Source organism: Leucopleurus acutus, assembly GCF_964270905.1.
Source record: "Leucopleurus acutus genome assembly, chromosome: 16".
In the NCBI taxonomy this organism is placed as follows: Eukaryota; Metazoa; Chordata; class Mammalia; order Artiodactyla; family Delphinidae; genus Leucopleurus; species Leucopleurus acutus.
The window spans coordinates 83,700,467-83,721,253 of NC_139158.1; the positions used below are offsets into that span (position 1 = coordinate 83,700,467).

The window sequence follows — 20,787 nt, forward strand, 5'->3', positions numbered from 1 at the left end:
GGTTACAAGCTCTTCGGTACCTGCCGTGTTGGGAGACCTGGACGTTCTGAAGGCGCCCTGGGATTCTCCAAGGAGGTCCACGTGCGTCAGTGTTATGACAGGCAGGGCCGGCGTCATGGGCTTGTGACCTCTGCCGTCAACAGGGCCCGGAGCACTTGGTGTGATGCCGGGTTGCCCAAGGTGCCCTGTTTTCGTTTTGAGCCTTAGGTTGCAGAGCTGGGCCTGCCAGATGACTCAGCCTCCGTAGGCCAGGGCCTGCAGCAAGGGTCAGAGCGGGGCTTGGGGGTCAGGGAGCATTCAGCCCTGGAGAATGCAGGTTAAAGGGAGGGACGGTGACATTTTCAGGCTGGAAACGAATAGGACATCCAGCGTTGACAGGTGGTGATACAGCAGGGTTTTCCTGCCCTAGAAGCAACTCAAACTCAGAGAGTGACAGGAAAATCGGGCAGGAGGAGGGGGAGGGAGGCCAGACATTTGAAACCACAACTTTCAAGGCAAGAAGAAGTAAATGAGTTCTCCTGTGACCCACTCTGCTTCTTCAGAACCTGTGACGGGTCCAACGCGGAGCCAAGCCCCTGGACCCTTTCTTCCCCTCTGAACCTGGCTGTGGTCCACCAGTGCACGTCCACCTGGCCCACGGCTCTGAGGGGTGAGCTAGCCGCGTCACTTTAGGGGTCACTGAAACCGCACTGGGTCCCTTAGAGCTGTGTTCTGCTGAGGGAGGGGGCCACAGCCCTGCCCGCCTCTGTTAGCCGAAGGCATTTGGCCCTGGGAGGTCTCTGAAGGCGCACAGGTGAAATTCAAAGGCCGCTGGGACGGAGGGAGAGGAGAACCTGCTGGGCTGGCCGCCCGGCTCTCCCCGAAGCAGGTGCACCTGAGCGGCAGGTTGTGCGGTCCCTTCCTGGCACCGCTCTGCATGCCTGTGAGGGCAATGTGCAGATCATGACTGTCTCATCCGCCTGGAACAGAGGAGGCTCGGCAGGGCCCCAAGGTCGGCTCCCCTCAGGCCATCCTCACCTGTGTGTCCCCGTGCGGAGCACATCTAACGCATACTTGAGACTCAGACCCTTCCCTGAAACCAGGACAAAGGCCTCTCCCTGGGAACCCCGCGGCATCCCTGCACTCCCGCCCCCTGGGCTGTGTCTACAGGCAGATGCAAATGACAGCCTAGAAGGCTCTCCCGTCTGGGAAACTCTTTTCTCATTTGATCCTCCGCACAACGCTGTGAGGTGGGAATCCGATGCTGTCACCTATTTTATAGGTGGGAAGACTGAGGCTCCAGAGAGGTTGAGAGACCGGTACTCAGCCCAAGGCTCACGGGTGGCGGGTTTGAGTCTAGTCCCTTTTATCTTTTTTAATGCCCTGTAAAGTCTCCTGGCGAACATGTGATCCAAGGCCACGACGCAAAAGCCTATTTGCTTCTAAAAATAAGGTTGACTTGTCCCCTCGTCCCAGTAAAGAAATCACACACTTTACAGGTAGGCCAGGGCCGGCCCGGTCTCCCAACGGGCAGCAGAAGAACAAAGGTGAGTTTTTGTTTACCGTGGAATCGCCTCGAAGTCCTCTCCTCTCCTTCCTTCGTGCCATGTTGCTTGCCCGCACCCGGTAGGCTGCAGACGTTTTCTATGGTTCCACATTCCTGAGCTGAGCCACATCCTGGATACCGCATCTGTCATTAAAGATGCTGGCGGTGACAGAAGGCAAGTCTGGCTCGCAGGGCACCGTGGTCCCCTCGCCAGCTGCAGGCTCGTCTCCATCCACGTGGCCACTGGGTCAGACGCTCACGCTGACCCTCTGCAGCGAATGTGGGTCAAGTTCGTGGTCCCCAAATGCCATCACCACCACACCCTCTGCTGGCCGCACAGCCTCACTTGGGGGGGAGCTCAGCTCCTGGGGGTCCCATTCCTGAGTATGTCACACCTGTCAGTAACACCTCAGAACATGCCGGCCACCGCCCACCAGCCAGGTCACATCCAGCCCACCCAGGTGCTGGCCCAGGAGCCCTTGCAGAGCGGCCCGGGCCTTTCACCTGGTCCAGTCTGCTGGCGCTCTAAAGGACCGTCGGCAAACATTGCTGACCACCTAGGATGCGCCACGCCACTGACCCAGCCCTGGGGGCACAGGAGTGTCAGTCCCCACCTGCCCAGGGCGAATATTCTAGCAAGGGGCCACGTGGAAACAGAGGCTCGAAGAAGAACGTGCTGGCTACAGAGCAAATGGGGCCTGGTAGAGACAGGGCCTCGCGTATCTGCTCTGGGACGTTCTCTTAGCCATCCAGTGAGTTGGGATTGACTGATGAGGACGTAGCCATGGAAAGTGCTGGACCTCCAAGCAGAAGGGAGAGTGTGTGCAAAGGCCTTGGAAGGCCAGCACCCGTGGTAGGGGTGACCAAGTGGCAGCAGAGGTGGTTGGAGAAGAAGGTGGCAGGGCGAGGTCCCCGGGCTGTAAACGCGCCTCTCAGCTGCCGGCGCGCTCTGGGATCTAAGACAATGCTGCCCGCTGCCCGAAGGCCGCTGCCCTCGAGGTGCAGGGTTCCTCGTCATGCACCGGTTCCCACCCAGCCCTCCCCGTCCCTCCCTCCCTCTCGGCCTCCTTTGGCTCCCTCCCTGCTTCCGACCGTGGGCTTTTCCCATCAATCTGAACAACATATCAGCTGCGGTAAGAGCGGCCGTTTTACCCTGGTGGCCGCTAGTTTCCCTGGAGAGCAGTGGGCGTGACCTTTTGTGTTCTATGAGCTCGCTCTGGGAGGATGGATGGAAGGTCAGGTAGAGGCCATTATGGTCGTGGACAGGTGAGCTGGTGGTGACAGGTTAGGGATCCTGCTGAGAGATAGTGAGCATGGGCACGTCTGTCTGGGTGGCAGGGCTGACAGGACCCAGTTATGGACCAGAGGTGAGGAGAAAGGCCCAGCTGGAGGCTGTCTGGCCGGTCCGCCTCTTGACACCTGGAGTCATCCCCAGATGTAGAGGTCCGCAGACCTGCGACCCACCTCTGGTTCTGCCGCATCATCCTGGGACTTGAGCTGTCGGGTCCGTCTCCAAGCCTTAGTCTCTTCTACCAGATGGAGAGGAACCATCCCCTTGCCCAGAGGTGGGCTAAAAGAGGTATCAAGAGAGATGGGTGGCAGAGAACTTGGTAACGGCCAGAGAGAGGGAACTCGGCAGGTGTGTCTTTCATTCCTGGAGGGGATTTCCTACTTCGCCAAGGTCCCTCGAGCCCCCCAAATAGTAATCAGCCAATATTTGTTGGATAAACGAGTGGATTTCTGAGACAGACAAAATGGAGATTTCTTGGACAAACACGGAGCTGGAAGAAGTATATATTTGTGCTTGATTTCACATGTTATGTTTATCTCTCTTTCTGCCACTGAACATTATGAATCGGGAGCTGCACACCTTGGGAGACGGGAGAGATACAACCGAGAAGGTTAACGTCTCCATACACCCTCAGAATCACGTCAACTCACGGGAAGTGTGTGTGTGTGTGTGTGTGTGTATGTGTTTCTGTGTGTGTGTTTCCTCCTGCAAGTCAGAGATGCCACAGCCCAGGACGCTGATTCTCAATGGACCCAGAGAGACGGCACTGGACCATCTCGGGTCCAGTGGACCACCTGACGGGGAGAAGGTCTCAAACTCCTCCGTGGACCTGGGCAGCCTGGCTTAGTGAAAAACAGTGACTAGTTTTTTAGTTAGTCCCTTTCTTCTTGCAGTTACTTATTCATCCTCCCCGAACTTTCTTTTACAGTAAGAGAACGCACAACGAAGCAGAGTACAGGCAAGTGGAACTCAGTTCATCTGATGATCTGCCCACACCCGGCTGAGTCACTCCTAATGGCTCCTCAGATGTCATTTTCTCGCTAAGACATTTGGAAAAATTTCTACCTCTGAATCACAAGCAAACACTATAATTCACCCATCTTCTCTAAGTTATGCAAGGAAGTATGATGCCCTAGGAAGTGGGAGATCAGGGGCGGATGAAATCAATGAATTCTCTGAGACCTTTGTTTTTCTCCTAATCATTCATTTGCCGAATGCAGGGCTGGGGGAGCCCCACCCGGCCACTGGGGTCATCTCCAGGGGAAGTGTGGCAGCAGCCGATGTGGCGTTTCTGGATGACACTTGGTTTTCCTTATCGTCTTGGTCCTGTTCCCATAATAGACCCGAGTGTCATCCAGGAAGGGGCTTGCTGCCACCCCATCTTCTTGAGGACGGCTCCTCGCGACGAAGGGCTGGCCACTGGTACTTAATGATTTCAGTGTCCTTGGGCGAGCGGGGTCACCCCTGGTGCACAGGGCAGTTTCGCTCCTGCCCTCTGCCCCGCTGAAGCTCCGCTCAGGGTCCGTCACCATCACCTGCCTTTGTCACAGCCCTTCTCAGGGGAGATCCAGATGATTTTGTCATTCATCACAGATGGCCGCTTTTAATCACTTGCTGTGCTTCAGGGCAAGGGGTCACCTTCAGCCTGACAGGAGAGCAGACCTTGGGTCTCCCCCCACGTGAACTGTCACACACTCACCTGTGTGGCGGGAAGGGGCCACTTCTCGGGGACTGAAAAAGGCACTGTGTCTTCAGCTCCTCACTGGCTCTCGCTAACCTGGCAGCCAGAGGGGCGCACGTTCCCCAGGGGGCAGGTCCCTTCATGAATAAGGACAGGGGAGCAGAGACAGGCTGGCGTCAGACCTGCTGCGTGTCCAGCCACTCTGCTACCCGGACGTGTTAAATGCAGATGGAGGGCTCTGTGTGCCACAGCTAGTAGGTGCTCAGGACCCAGGGTGCTGGTGCGTCTACGCAGTCAGCTGCATCGCCGCCTTCCATCCTGTGAAGCTGACTTGGAAAACACTGCCTGCCCAGGGGTGTTGAGGGCTGCTCAGTCCTCAGCGCAGACCTGGGCCTCGGGACCGTCATCCCGCTTTCCAGCTGAGACGGCTCAGGTCTGGGGAGAGGTGGGCCCTGCTGAGCCGCAGCCTCTGCCTGGCATCCGCCCCCTGCCCCCAACCCCCGCCCCTGGCAGCATCCCAAGCTCAGCACATGCTGCCCAGGCTGAGTAAACACCGCTGGCCGCGCTGGAATCAAAGCAAACAGGGTTCCTCTTCCTCCGCCGTTTTGCCAGCTGCCCCATTAACAGAAAACCCTTTTAAGCGCTCATCTGGAAATCTGGCAAACTGAGGTGACCAAGAGAGGTGTGCTCCAGGGTGGAGGCTGGCGTGCCCAGCCCGCTGCGCCCTGCTCCTCTGGCCTGCAGTGAACACATGGAGATCAAGGGTGTCCCTCAGGCCAGCCCCTGGGCCCTCCCAGCAGCTCTGCCCCCCACCGTGTCCTGCAGCATCCCAAAATAGCTCGTGTGCTGACTCCACGTTCGATCCTGACATCCTTGTTCTTTGGAACAGTTTACGCTTTCAGCCTGGACCACCTCTTAGGGGACGGAGGAAAGAGCCCTCGGCACCGAGCCCCACCCATGAGGGCACACTCGAGGATAAATACGTTCTTGGCTCTAAGAAAACTCGCCCTTCTGAGCAGGGCTGCTCAAACTCGCCCAGCTGTTGGTCTGCCCTCAACAAACATTGACTGAGGCCCTGTTATGTATCAGGCACTTTGGGGACTCAAAAGGTGAAACGACACAGCAGCTCCCATGCTGGTGAGGAGATAAGGCAGGAGTAGAAGTAATGAGCAAACACAACCGTATGTGGAAACTGCCACTAAAGCTCTGGGGCCACCAAAAGGGGGGGGTGTCCCTGACCCCCCAGGGTCTGATCTCGTGCTCCAGCCTCGGAGTCTGCTGGGCAGGGGAGGGCGGGCTGGGCAGGTGGGGACACAGAGGGAAGAGGAAGGGGCGAAGGCACTGGGGTAGGGAGAGTGGGGTGACTTCCTTGGAAACTGAAAGGTTCATTCTGTGTATGTATTTTCTTTAATTAAAGTATAGTTGATTTACAATATTGTGTTAGTTTCAGGTGTACAGCACTAGATCTATATACTATATATATATATACTTTTCTTTTTCAGACTCTTTTCCCTCACAGGTTATTACGAAATATTGAGTATGGTTCCCTGTGCGCTACAGGAGGTTCTTGTTGTTTGTCTGTTTTATATATAGTAGTGTGTATATGTTAACCCTAACCTCCGAATTTATCCCTCCCCTCTGCATATTTTTTAATTTGTGAAAAATACTGCTAAGCACATGCAGATTTCTTCATCTTGGATTTACACAGTCTCCTCGTCTCTTTACCTTGGGGAGAGGCCAAGTTTGGACCAGAAGCAGGTGTGGGTCATGTGGTCATTCAGCTTTGAGTAGGAAGAAATTTCTGAACTAAGAAATGTTGCCAGAGTCCTCACCTTGTTCTAAGTTTGGAAAGGTTCACCCGTTGTTAACATCTCCCCCCGTTTGCTTAACCTCTCTCTCCACGTATCACGTTGTTATTGTTGCCCAGCTGTTTCAGAGAAAGTTGCATGGTGACCTTGAATACCTGGCAATATCTCCTGAAAACAAGGAATTGCATTTGCATAGCCCCTGGGCTAAGATGGAGTTCAGAGATTATAACGTGGCTACACTGTTATTATCCAATCTACACAGTCTGTATTCAAATGTCCACAATTGTCCCAGTCGCGTCCCTTACAGCAACTCCTCCTCTGGTCCAGGACCTGACCCAGAGTCATACGGGGCTCTTAGTCAGCACATGGCCGGTGAGGTCACCAGACAACGGACAGGAGAGGTCCTGCTGCTGACTCCGCGGGACAAAGTCCTTCTTCCCCACCTGTGGGTTTCCTTCCCAGTGTTCAGCTCAGGTCTTTGCTCTGTGGTTGAACTCCTGGGAGTACTAGAGGCTATCTTCCCCAGAAAGTCCTTTGGCAGTAACTTCCCTGCCCATGTCACTGACCTCATGTCATGGGCCCCCAGAGGCCTCTAGAAAGGCACGGGGTTTAGGAGTTGACAGTCAGGCTGGGGCGTACGGGGTGAGAGGTGATGGGCCGGGGGCTGCTGGTGGGCGTGGTTTGCTGGGAGCGCTGGGCTGAGCACCTCCTGTGTGGCTGGCCCTTGCTGGGCATCAGGGAGACGTGGCTGGGAGTCCGTTTGGGTCTACGGGACTTCATCGTCTGGTAAAGGACCCAACAGCAAACAGTGAGCCCCCCCGTGACAAGAGCGAAGGGGCAATAAAGCACAGAGCCGGGGGTCGAGGGGGCAGCCAGGCCCTGGTCTGGGCAGAAGGCCCGACAGAGCAGCTGCAGCCTCCGCATGAAGAGTGGCCTTGGCATGTCAGGGAGGGGCTCGTGAACACCAGTGTGAACACTGGGCTAGGCGAGAGCAGTCGTGGGCTGAGAACCTGAGGGCCCAGCGTCGAGGGAGGTGGCTTCCAGAGCCCTCACCATACAGGCTTTCTCAGGACCAGAGTTTGGAGGCGGTGCTGGGAAGGAAGCTTGGGGCCAGGTTAGCAAAGGCTTTGATGGCAAGCAAGGGAGTATATTTTATTTACTTATTTTTTAGAAGTATTTTTTTAATTTTTAATTTTTTTTTTTTTTTTACTTTTATGGCCACACCTCGCGGCATGTGGGATCTTGGTTCCCCCACCAGTGATCAGACCCACATCCCCTGCATTGGAAGCGTGGAGTCTTAACCACCGGGCCGCCAGGGAAGTCCCAAGCCAGGGAGTTTAGATTCTACGTCTTGACTGTGGTTTCCCAAACTCCCAAGAATCCCATGTCACCCAGACAAATTTGGCCAAGTTCAAAAAGCAAACTTTCTCTTATTATCATTTTACTACTACACATACTAGTTATTTTTTCTACTAACATCCAAGTATACAACATAAAAACTGTCCACCCGTGCTCCCCTGACGGTCACCTCAGCGCCACCAGTGGCTTTCAGACGAAGCACGGCTGCAGGCGAGGGAGTCATGGCAGGTTCTTGAGGGAGGGTGGGGAGACGTCTTAGTGGTCGTATGTATGACTGTGGTGAAGCCACTTCATGCTCTGGGATTCGTGGCCTCATCTGTCAAGCGATGTGTTTAGACAACAGGATTTCTAATAATACAACTGGCTTGGATGGGAAAGTTCTCTGGAGGTGGTCCTGGTCACCCCAGTGAGCTAGGAGCCTCACCAACTTGGGGCCCGGAGCCAGCGCTGGTGCCCAGAGTCCACCATGGAAGGCCTAGGCCTGGTGCCAGACTTCCACGCACCTTGAACGATGGCAGCCTTTGGTCTTGAACTCTAGGAAATGACCAGGCAATATTCCGTGTTGGGAGAGGAAAAAACTCCCCCTCCACAAGGATGATAGGGGGAGGGCTGGGGCTGGGCCTCTGGGCTGGACACACCCTCGGGTCACACTGGGAGGTAGCCTGGTCAGCTGGTCCCATCGCTGCGATGACCAGAGCTGTGTGGGGCTCACAGCGGTGACGGGCGGCTCTCCCAGAGACTGGGGACCCTGTGAAGATCTTGCCCTTGGGCACAAAGCAAGGATGCGTGAGATCGTACACATTCAGATCGGCCAGTGTGGCAACCAGATCGGAGCCAAGGTAAGGAAAGTGCGATGACTAGTGCTGGCCTTTCCATGGTCCACAGTGCAGCCAACTCAGAAGATCCCTTAAGTTAGCAGGACGGACCGGGAGCCCAGCAGATGGTAGACGCTTGTTGGGTATCTGACGTATTAAACGGCACCTGTAGCTCAGGAGACCCAGGAAATAGTAAAGGCTTAAAGGGTTAATTTAATTCATGTTAATTCTGTTGACAGTTACATGTGTATAATACACCTGTCAACCATTTTTACTCTGATCACTTTAGCAATGAACTTTTCATATCTAAAACCAGGAATTTGTCTCAAAACAGTTTTCCAAAGTTTCTTGGGAAAATTTTTACACCGTATTACTAAGATATCTTTCCCTCCCTCCCATGTTTATGTTATAAAGTTAAAAAAGATCAACTACTATTTTATTTCAAATGCAACAGAAAATGAAAGAGGTAAACCTAAAAGTTTTTTGGGTCCAGCAGCAGAAATAATTAAAATATATCCTCTGGAATATAGAAGTTTTTCTCCTTCTCCCTTAAATTTTTCTAAAAAATACCTGGTACTGTTGGCCAATGCTAAAAGACAGATGCCACAGCCCAAGGTCTCCAACCCTAATTTTAAGATGATCAGTTCTACTGTATAACAACTGTCTCTTTGCTATTTCGAAATTACTTTTACTAGTACGAATTGCATTAAAAATTTAATTGCATTAAAACTTTAAAAAATTTAAATGTGATAAAATGGTATAAAATGTACCATCGTAACCATGTTTAAGTGTACAGCTCAGTAATGTTAAGTATATTCACACTGTCGGGCCTCCAATCTCCTAAATGCTTTTCTTCTTGCAAAACTGAAACTCGGTAGCATGAAACACTAACTCCCCATTTCCCCTCCCCCTGCCCCGGCAACCGCTATTCGCCTTTCTGTCTCTATGAATTTGACAGCTCTTGGTGTCTCATATAACAGTATTCGTCCTTTTGTGAGTGGCTTATTTCACTCAGCATAGTGTCCTCAGTGTCTATCCCTGTTGTAGCCTGTGTCAGAATTGCCTTCCTTTTTAAGGCTGAATAATAGTCCATCCTATAGAGAGACTGCATTCAGTTTATCCAGTCATCTGTCAATGGACACTTGGATTGTTTCCAACTTTTGGCTATTGGAACTAGTGCAGCTATGAAAAAATGAAAGTCTTTTAATACAGGTGTTTAAAACCCGGGGCAAAGAAAAGGACCGCTTGCAAAGGAGGTGTCATCCTTCCTTGCCGAGTGATAAGACGTTCAAAACTGAAACACACGGAGAAGTGGGAGGCATGGGCCCCAACTGCGCTGAAGTTGGAAGACAGGATGGAGAAAGGACCCCAGGAGGGAGAGGAGGGTCTAGACAGGGTCTCAGCTCTGAATCCAGAACTGTGTTGTCTAGTGGTTAGAGGCCCAGCAACTACTTATTATTTGGGGCCATAAGAGCTTTAAGACATACATGTAATTTGTGGTGTGAGAGAACGTAAATTTCTTTCTTTTCCCACACCCTGAAGAGTGCTGATAATTTACTATAAAGTAATCTTGTTCATAAGACCAAGGCCACATCAGAGCCATCATTTCCAGATGTGGTTGGGAAAACACCCCTGGGGATTTTAACATAAATGAATGTATTTTCATTGCGCTTTACTATGCGCTCCTTCAGGTAACGAAAAGGGGTTATTATCTCAGTAACTGTTTCCATTCCATATAAAGAGCTTGGCACCTACCTATATTCATAGATACTGTAATGCGATTGGAAGTGTAGTATGTCTCAGGTAGTTACAAGAGAACAGCTACGCATAATTTTGAGTTGAGTGCATACCTGATCGTCCAACTGCACACAGTTTAAAAGCGCGCATAGGTGTCTTAGTGGTGGGCTTTTGGGAAAACTGCATGAAAATAAATCCGCAAAGTGAAAGGGGATATTATTGTGAAATCAGATAAGAATTCAGTTTATTTTCGCGTAATGGGATCTATACTTTACTAGCTGGAAGCACTGTAAGGCCAAACTAGAGATACACTTCTGACGAGAAACTCTAAAAGAACAGCATTAATGTACACAAGGGCCTGAATTTAACAGGAGCAAAATCCAATTTAATATTTTATGTGTTGACATTTTATTGAAGCAGTTCAGGCTGACATAAAAAATCTTCACTTCATGGTGAGCAGAGGTGAAGAGTACGTTACGCCATGGGGTGGGCAGTTAGGAAAAGGGCCCCTAAGACCATGTTGGGGACGGAAGCGGGCCCAGGAGCCCTCACTTCCTGTCTTTCTGCTCAATGTGCTGTCGCCGACCTGGTGCTTGTCGGGGTCCCTCTGGACACTGACCTCCCCTCCTTCTGCTTTCAGTTCTGGGAGGTGATTGGCGAGGAGCATGGGATCGACTGGGCCGGAAGCTACCGCGGGGACAGCGCCCTGCAGCTGGAGAGGGTCAGCGTGTACTACAACGAGGCCCATGGTAGGACCTCGCTGTCGGCCCCCGTCACCAGCCCCAGGGACGCGGCAGAGAGAGGAGGTCCCGTGAGATGGGAACGCCAGATGGGGGATGTCCCGAGTGACCGAGGGCAGGACTGGCCACTAGAGGGTCACTGATCTCTGGTCACTGGAGGGGGGCACACTCAACACAAGCAGTTTAGGCCCTGACCTTCCTTTCTGGGTTTTATTTTATTTAATGAATTGATTTATTTTTTAATTTTTAAAAACTTTTATTTCAGCTGTGCTGCACAGCTTGTGGGATCTTAGTTCCCCAACCGGGGACTGAACGCGTGCCCTCGGCAGTGGGAGCGCGGCAGTCCTAACCACTGGATCACTGGGGAATTCTCCCTTTCTGGATTTTAAATAAAAAGTAGAATCATTTCCAATAGGAACAAAATCCCTGTCGCTGGCAAGACAACAAACAAAATGGACAACGATGGAGAAAGTTATTTCTGCAGCGTTCTACAGATCTGTGTGATCGCTGCTGCAGTCCCAGATACGATTTCCAGTCTTTCTATCACAGACACCTTCAAGGAGGGCTCTTTTCTTCTGGACCCGTGTCACAGGGTTCTACTCTGATGAAACATTAACCTTTAGAAAAACAGCAGTTGGCTGACTTCTTCCTATTTTTCCACGCAGGTAAGAAATACGTGCCCCGAGCAGTCCTGGTGGACCTGGAACCCGGGACCATGGACAGCATCCGATCCAGCCGACTGGGGGCCCTCTTCCAACCGGACAGCTTTGTCCACGGTAGGTTTTCCTGGAAGGTTCCAGCGGGAAGAGAGGAGCGCTTCCTGGTGTGTTGCTGCCGACACCCTTCCCCCGACCCCAGCGGGCTAACCGAGTCCCTTGTGCCGCAGGTAACTCTGGGGCCGGCAACAACTGGGCCAAGGGCCACTACACGGAGGGGGCCGAGCTGGTGGAGAGCGTGCTGGACGCGGTGCGCGCCGAGGCCGAGGGCTGCGACTGCCTGCAGGGCTTCCAGCTCGTGCACTCGCTGGGCGGGGGCACGGGCTCGGGGATGGGCACGCTGCTCCTGGGCAAGATCCGCGAGGAGTACCCCGACCGCATCCTCAACTCCTTCAGCGTGATGCCCTCGCCCAAGGTGTCGGACACGGTGGTGGAGCCCTACAACGCCGTGCTGTCCGTGCACCAGCTCCTGCAGAACTCGGACGCCTGCTTCTGCATCGACAACGAGGCCCTCTATGACATCTGCTTCCGCACCCTCCGGCTGGCCACGCCCACCTATGGCGACCTCAACCACCTGGTGTCCCTGACCATGAGCGGCGTCACCACGTCGCTGCGCTTCCCAGGCCAGCTCAACGCCGACCTGCGCAAGCTGGCCGTGAACATGGTGCCCTTCCCGCGCCTGCACTTCTTCATGCCCGGCTTCGCGCCGCTCACGGCCCAGGGCAGCCAGCAGTACCGCGCGCTCTCAGTGGCCGAGCTCACCCAGCAGATGTTCGACGCCCGCAACACCATGGCCGCCTGTGACCCCCGCCGTGGCCGCTACCTGACCGTGGCCTGCATCTTCCGGGGGAGGATGTCCACCAAGGAGGTGGACGCGCAGCTGCTCGCCGTGCAGACCAGGAGCAGCGGCTGCTTCGTGGAGTGGATCCCCAACAACGTCAAGGTGGCCGTGTGCGACATCCCGCCCCGGGGGCTGAGCATGGCGGCCACCTTCATCGGCAACAGCACGGCCATCCAGGAGCTCTTCAGCAGGATTTCTGAGCACTTCTCGGCCATGTTCAAGAGGAAGGCCTTCGTGCACTGGTACACGGGCGAGGGGATGGACATCAATGAGTTTGCCGAAGCCGAGAGTAATATCCAGGATTTGGTGTCCGAGTACCAACAGCTTCAAGATGCCGAAGCAGTTCCGGAGGAGAAGGAGGAGGTCGGGGGCGAGGCAGAAAGGGAACCAGGAGATAAGGGACATTAACCATGAGAGAAGCTGCGCGAGGCTGGCCGCGGCGTGGAGTCACGTCCAGTGTTCTCACCTAGGATGAGTGAGTCCCCACGGCCGTCCCCGGCCAGTTCTGCACCGTAGCACCGCGACCCACACGCAGCCACCCAGTATTAGCTTCAACACAGGACTGCGCGGGTGGGGAAGTACTGATGGGCAGTAGGGTCTTCTGCTGGCACCGACTAGCCTTGAAGAGCTTCACATCCCCTGCCCACTCTAGTCGCTTCTTTTTAATAGCCAGGTGAACTTATGGTAAAGCGCTCCTTCTGTTTAAAGATCTGGATCGGCTATTTGCTGTATGCCTAGCACCGCGCCAGGCATCAGGGCTCCACACGTGAACGCGCGGGGAGCCGCGGCAGTTGAGGTTAAATTGTAAATGCTTTAGCTACGCTGGTAAGCGTCCCGGAATCTGTACTCGGCATCCCGGGCTGCTAAGGCTCTTCCTGCAGGTTCTCTCTTAACTCGCTGCCCGCAGCCCACCTGTTCACACCTGCCGTCCTCCAGAAATGCCAGGTGACTGCTTGGTGTGCAGGAGGTTCGCAGAGGTAAATGGGCTTCAGCGTCCACTAGTAAATTGTGGAGACTGTGTGTACATTTCAACGTACCAACTGCAAAGGGCAAAAGGGAGGAAAGGAGAGTGGCATTCCTTCCCACAAATGCCCGGGCAAAAAAAAATAAACAAAAAAACAAAAAACGACAAGCAAAACTCGAGAACTTCAATCCTCTGACCTTTATGTCTGAAGAGCTAGCTTTTAACATAGGTGTATTTACATACTTTTAAGTTTCTTATTAATGTTTGATTCTGAGAATTCATTCATCATCATCTTTGGTTTTCCTTGTAAAGGCTATCTCGAAATGCCCTTTTCACTTTCATGCGGCGATCACCTCCTGAAAGCTCCCTGCAGCCGCTCTGTTCTTTAAAAGGGCACAGGCGCGCTCAGCAACCATTCAAACGCAGGAATTGAGCAGCGGTGGCTGCAGTGTCCTTCGCAGTTACGGAGGACATCGTCTCATTAGGGAACTTTTACAGTTGAAATTAATTTGCAGAAGTTGCCATGTTTGCACGATCACGCAGCTTTAACCATTACATGATTTTAATCTGCTCACATTACAACAGGACCAGACACACAAAAGCGTAATCAGATCGTCCATAACTTCTTAATTACAGTTTACCTATTCCTGACATACAGCACTGCAATCCCTTCCAGCGCCGCAAGGGTTTTGATGGCCTTCTAGAATTACCACGGAGCTGTCCTATTTGATCCATGGGTAGCTGGCGACAGGAGGAAATATTTACTTGCAGGCAACTGGATTTGCTCTGTAATCTGCAGTAATGAGGTAGCCGGTGAATGGGTGACAGCAGCTCATTTTGAGAAACTTCACTCTTTTCATGTAGTCTCATGAGGAAATAACTAAAACATGTACCAAGAGAAAATTGTCTCGCTGTTGGTATCATGACAAGTCTTCTATTTCCAGAATTACAAAATAAAAAAAAAAAAATTTAAATACTTTCTACTTGTGGTTCAAAAAGCACTAAAAACAAAAGTAGATTTAAAAGTAGATTTAAGGAACTGCACCTAAACGACTCCTAGCTTGAAGTTCATAACTTCCTTAGATGCTAAAAAGACTTATAACCTGCGATTACATAAGAATTTACACACGATTCCTCTAGCACTTTTTTCACTTTCTCAAACCTGAAAAGGCAATTAAATAGATGCAAGAAAGGATAAAGATCTAAATTAAAAAAAAACCCTGCTGATTTATATTACTGTAAAGATTTTTGTTTGCTCAACAGTAATCATTAAAATAAAAGAAATACAATTTTAAATGGCTAAATTGCTTTATTTGAGACTAAATAAATTCCTTTTCTTGGAATTCTAACCGTCCAGACTGATTAATGTGAGTAGTTAAAAATATTTTCAGAATGCATCTCACCATCCTACTCTTTCGTATGGTAGAAATAGATTAAAAAAAAAAAAACCAAAAACCCCACTAGAAACCGAAAGAAATCTGTCCCCTGTGATTTTGAAGAGCCTATTCCTTTAGCTGTATGGTTGCTACAGCGACATTGGTCTCTCGGAGACCAAGACGGTGGAATCAGAATTTCAGAGCTTGTCCGATTCCTTCACTTCACACACGAGAACACTGTGTGAGTGAAGAGACTGAATCCCTCACAAATCACTCAGGTGGTTAGTGAAATACCCACAACAAGATCTGATCAGGGCCCCCTGGTAATCTGGACACAGTGGTCCTGCCACCTCCCAGCAGGGCATCACAGTATCAGTTCAGGATTTTTTAATCACAGAGAAAGAGCCTCAAAGAATCTTTACTGAGCAGTGAATCTGTCCTTTACTCAGTTGACTTTTAATCCTTTCCATACCACAAGCCCTGTCCCTAAGTCTCTTTTCTAATTATCCCATTTGCCTCCCGAATGAATGACTTATCTCTAATTGAACTGGCTGGAAAGAATTTAGCCCTTTGCCTATCAGCTACTTTTATTTGCCTGGTACCAAGAAGGCCCCACGGCCTTGTGATCCATTTATTCCTGTCCCTGTAATGAAAGATGCCTCCTGGTACCTTAATTGTGGGGACCGGAAGCATGACAACTGAGGGGTCTTGACTTCAAAAGAGCAGGACAACAGCCTGAGGCACAGGGCACAAGGGGCTCGTAGGCTGCTTCTGTCCAGCCCTGCAGCTCCTCGCGTGCCCCATGCCAAGAATGAGATAAAGCCTGTGGGTCAAGTGTCCAGGGCAGGAAGTTCTCTCCAGAAGCCAACAGCAAAGGCGTTTTCTTGCCCTCATCCTTGGCATGGCGGAGTGGCCGTGATAAATTATTGTTAGCTTAAGTACCAAGCTGAGAACCTGTCCTGGGGCAGAAGCTAAACCGGTGTTTCAACATTTCCTGTCCAAGTGTCTCTCTCCATCTCCAGAAGTGGGTAAAAATCAAGCAGTTAACTTTGCAACTTTGTAAACTTTGGGGTTTTACTTGGCCGAGTGCCTTCAAGTTTCAAAGAAAGAGAAAAACACCCTGCTGGCAACAATTCTTCAACCCTAAATATTTAATAGGTAAATGAATCGCCGTGAAAACACCACAGACCTGCTGTCATGATCACGCCCTAGACCTGCGGTCCAGAAGCTTAGATTTTCACGTCAGCTCGGCCATCAGCTCGGTAAGCATGTTGCTGAGCGGCTTTGCCTCGTTTCCTATGAGAAGTGCTCCCAGAATATAAAGATTCACTTATAAGACAATGTGAAAAGTATCTTGTGCTTAGCGAATTTCGACAATAGTACTTCTCTATAGCTTTGAAGTGCACGATAGAAAATGAATACTACAATTTAGCATTTCTTCTCATCTACGCTTTCCATAATTATTCGCACTCAGCCTGCTGAATCGCACCACCTGGATACGGCTGCCGGCGCAGAAGGATGAGGCCAGCAGACAACCCGGCCCACCCCTGACCCCAACCCACTGCTCTGACATGATGTCCGCAATTCAAAGATAAGGGGCAAGACAGCCTCAGTGACGGAGCCCAATTCTGTCAATTACATCACGAAAAAGAGAACCTTTTCTTTTGAGACATTTTCAAAATGTCTCCTGGATCCCTCTGGTCACTAGATATGATATCTGTTCTCCCTTTAACTTTTTTTCAGCTGTGCGTCTTACAGGATCTTAGTTCGCCGACCAGGGATTGAACCCGTGCCCCGTGCAGTGGAAACTCGGAGTCCTAACCACTGGACCACCAGGGAATTCACTGTTCTCCTTTAAAAAGCCCTGGTTCATACGATCATAATCCTGCAGTGGTGTGGTAGTTCCCAAACAGAAAAAGTCCGAGAGAAACCAAAAACCAACAGCAAGAGTGAACTGTACTTTAATTTATTGGCATTGTTAATCTATGAACAAGACAGGTTTTTTTTTTTTCCCCCACGAAGGGGGATCGTTTTCAATCTGCCATAACACGTGCCCACACATCTTCACCATGAGCATGCAGCATTTCAAGCTGTAGTCAGGGTCTAGGAGGAAAAGAGAAACAGCAAGTTGCCAGTCCTTCATGTTTTCTTAAAAATCCAACGCGAATAGGGAAAGTAACTTCCTTATAATGAGCAGTATAATCTGACTGCAGATCTCCTTCACTCAGTTGGTGATAAACCCTGGCTCTCAGCTGTAAAAAGTGCAGGTTCATGTGCACGGCCTTAGCCGAAGAGGTATTTCCCTGCTAAGGAAAACCAAACATTCTCCCTGCAATAAAGAAACACTCTGCCTTTAAAAGACGCTAAATCCCCTATGCTGAGGCGGTGGGGCTGCGTCCCCAGCACGATGGATAGAGAATGGTCACTGTTCCGCTTACCGGAGCTGGACACTACTACTTCCTGGCCCAAAGGACATTACAAGGTGGAGGCAGTTCGATGCGGAGTCTGGCTCGGCCATGCTGCAGGCACAGGCTGGGTGACTTTTCTCAGTTAGCTCGTTGTTAAAACAAAACAACCCAACCTAAAATCAGGTCTCATTCCTCAGAATTATGAGATCAGACAGAGAGCCCCAGAAAAAGGGCTCAACACCGCATCTCCAGACTTGTAATAAAATATTTACTAATTCAAAATGAAAATGAAAAGTGCTTAGGGGAGACAGTTCCAATAAGTACAATCGCTCATAACCACAAGCTGCCAGAGGATTACTATTTATCACATTTCCCTGCAACTGCGGGTCTGAAGCCTTTTTAAACCTAAACAAGAAAATTAAATCTGAAAAACAGCTTTCCGGTAATTTGCCTCGCTTGATCTTCGAAATAATAATGTCAAGAAAGCAGTTTAGAGATCAAATCACTTTAATAGTTTGGAACACAAAAGTCTGAACTTATCAACTGCACGAAACTGCCTTACTTTGCATTGCCAACATCAGAAGTAAAATGAACCGAACTCTGAAAACATAAATTTAGCAAAACAGTATTCACTGCAGGGTCTTGCCGATTTTATTGCTTGATAAAATAGCAGGACCCTTGCCTGTACTTGTAGCCCTACGTTTGGGAAGCAGTGATTTGTGAGAACATGAGCAGATGTGGGGGAAATAAAAACTCAAAGAACTGTAATTTTTCATGCTCCTGAACTGTTACATAACTCCAGTAACAATTATAAAAGTGGGGAGTTTATCCTCCGAATTATTTGATTTTGTGCAGACACATGAAACAGGTTTAATTAAAATAAGATGGCTTTCTACCTAGCATTGCTCAATGAACTGAAAATCAACGTGGCAGGTTGCTTCTGCTTGTCAGGGCCTCGAAATGACATTCTTTGATGAGGCCATGGGGCTTCCACAACCTGTATGTGTGACATTATCATCCCACTAACTAACTTCTAGATGTGCTGATGGACCAAATGTGGACAGAAGGCAGAACTAAAATTATTTTGATTTTTAAAAGCTCTCTAAATACTTAAGATGCAACTCTTTCTCTAAATCCACCAACAACTTACAGATTATTCCTTTTTCACTTTCACAATTTTTATGCTGCTGCCAGAAGTCTTCTCGGTGTTTGCTTTGAATCCCGTCTTCAGTGCATCCCTCACTGCTTTTGCACAGATCTGGGAGTATCGGATGTAGCTGGAGGAACACGAGAGACAATATAAAGCTAATTATCAATGATCCAGCCAGACTTGCTGTGTGACTGTGCTTTTGTTTTTCTTCCTATACTTTTCATTTTGGTTGGAGGGTACATCATTGTAGAACTGAACTTAAAAATGACTAATGCAGGGCTTCCCTGGTGGTGCAGTGGTTAAGAATCCGCCTGCCAATGCAGGGGACTTGGGTTTGAACCCTGGTCCGGGAAGATCCCACATGCCGCGGAGCAATTAAGCCCATGTGCTCCAACTACTGAGCCTGCGCTCTAGAGTCCACGAGCCACAACTACTGAGGCCCATGCCCCACAACGAGAAGCCACCGCAATGAAAAGCTTGTGCGCAGAAACAAAGACCCAACATAGCCAAAAAAAAAAAAGTTAATTAACTAATTAAAAAAAAATGACTAATGCAAAAGGAATCTATACAAAGAAAAAGAAGAGCAGAAAGAAATGTATCGAAGTCTTAACTGGGGTTAGGTGATTTTTGGTTTTTCTTCTTTGCAGTGTTTTCTCTTTAATACATATTAATTTGAAATAAAAGATGCATATATTAGAGAAAAAAATCCCACAGCACAGTGAACAGTCCTAAATGTTAACAGAGGGTATGAGTGGTTTTTTTCCATTTCTCTATTTAAAATTTTTTCTTTTATTATTCTTACAAGGTAAAGTATACATAATTAAAAGAGGGGGAAAAAACTATTTTGAATTAAAACAGCTCTACTTCTGATTATTTAAAGGTTTTCCTGAGAATATTGGATTCTGCTTGTCAGGCCTGCCATTGAAAATACTTCCCAAGCAAGGTTTCTAAATTAAACTGAGAAGTCCTTAGAGAACATCATCAATTCCAGCAAAATATCTAACAGCCTGCTTCCTGTTTGGTAGATGGACTCCCATCAACATCTTATTTTCCAAAAGATGTCAGCTCACTTTTTACACTGTTTGAAAACAGGAAGGACAGAGGGGAGGGAGCTGCTGACTATTTTCTCATGTTTCAGGTTTGTTTCTTTGGGCCAGAGACAGGAGTTCCAATTCTTGCTTCCACTCCTACTAATTGGTGAAGTTTCCGCTGTTCCGTCTTTTGGGCTAATTTATTCTGTAAAAACAATGGAACAAAGCAGAAGGATAACAGTATTTGCCTCACTGGTGGGAGGGAGGAAGAAAGACAAAGTGTGGAGAGCAGGATTGCCCCACCTGTCTCGTAGTAGGTGCTTAATACATGGTCCCTCTGACTGGGGCCATCATCCTTCCAACTGTACAAAACTTTGCTTGACCTTGAAAGTCAGGACACACTTGGGTTGCCCACAGTCACATACCCACAGACGGTCACTACTAGGAGGTGCTACTTAATCTAGTCAAGCAACAAGGTGTGTTAACCTGAGCCAGGTGAGCGGCTCAACTGGGTGCACAGGCAAAGAAACCAGGTGTGACACCTAGATCCATGGTGTCTCCATTTCACCAGAAGCCATGTCCTCCAGTGGGTTCCATAGTTTGGCTTCCCAAGAGCCACCACTCACCTTGTGGCAGAGCTTTGTACACCTTACCGAGGGCTCAGCCGTTTTACCAATAAGGAAACCTGAGAGCAACAGGAGCTAATTTAAATAAAAGATGAATATGCCATTTTAAAACGCCCCACCTTAATGCTGGAACGGCCACGTATGGTGACCGTGGTTACCTCCAGAGACCTCTCTCCGCTCCTTCGAGTTCTCAAGTTGTATGTGGCTCTGTTACTTCTAGAACGTCAACCGAGTGTAATTTAAAGGACAAAGGCCCCGCGGGTGAGAAGCGCCGTCCACGGGAAGACACGGCACTTGTCGAGCGCGTTCAAGGCGGCGCACAGGTGCTCGGCGGCGCCCCCGGCAGGTGCGGACAGGTGCTCGGCCCCGGCGCACCCGCATCCCACGGCCGTGAACCCGGCCTCCCCGCCCGCAGGCCGCCATCTTGGGGCCGCACTCGCCGGGACCACCCCCACCCCCGTCGCGCCCGGCGTGACCTCCGACCCCGGTTCGCCCCGGACCTCCCCGCGCCCCATCTGTCCGCCCCTCCCGATGCCCGGCCCTACCTGAGTCCAGCTTGTCGCCAGTACGCCACCATGATGTCGCGAGAGGGGGCACGTCGGGCCGAATCCCGAGGACCCGTCAAGGGCGGCTCAGCGTGCAGGCCGGCTGCCGGAAGGTCAGGCCTGAGAAGCGGAAGGGGCGGAGCTCCGGGCCTGCCAATCCCACCGCCTCTTGCC

The 20,787-nt window shown here is 50.4% G+C and overlaps 2 protein-coding genes across 2 annotated transcripts; one reads left to right on the forward strand and one right to left on the reverse strand.

Moving 5' to 3' along the window:
* Positions 1-8,446: 8,446 nt before the first annotated feature.
* On the forward strand, positions 8,447-12,921 carry TUBB1 (tubulin beta 1 class VI; the record flags this gene model as incomplete). Its single annotated transcript, XM_082856494.1, has 4 exons — positions 8,447-8,503; positions 10,857-10,965; positions 11,622-11,732; positions 11,843-12,921. The coding sequence occupies 4 exons, from the start codon at positions 8,447-8,449 to the stop codon at positions 12,919-12,921; spliced, it is 1,356 nt and encodes a 451-aa protein (XP_082712620.1).
* Positions 12,922-16,803: 3,882 nt separating this feature from the next.
* On the reverse strand, positions 16,804-20,727 carry ATP5F1E (ATP synthase F1 subunit epsilon). The gene is made up of 3 exons (XM_082856905.1): positions 20,614-20,727; positions 18,412-18,538; positions 16,804-16,956 (listed from the first exon to the last, which is right to left on the reverse strand). Exons 1-2 carry the CDS (start codon positions 20,643-20,645, stop codon positions 18,415-18,417), a joined length of 156 nt encoding a protein of 51 aa, XP_082713031.1. The 5' UTR covers positions 20,646-20,727; the 3' UTR covers positions 16,804-16,956; positions 18,412-18,414.
* Positions 20,728-20,787: the final 60 nt, after the last annotated feature.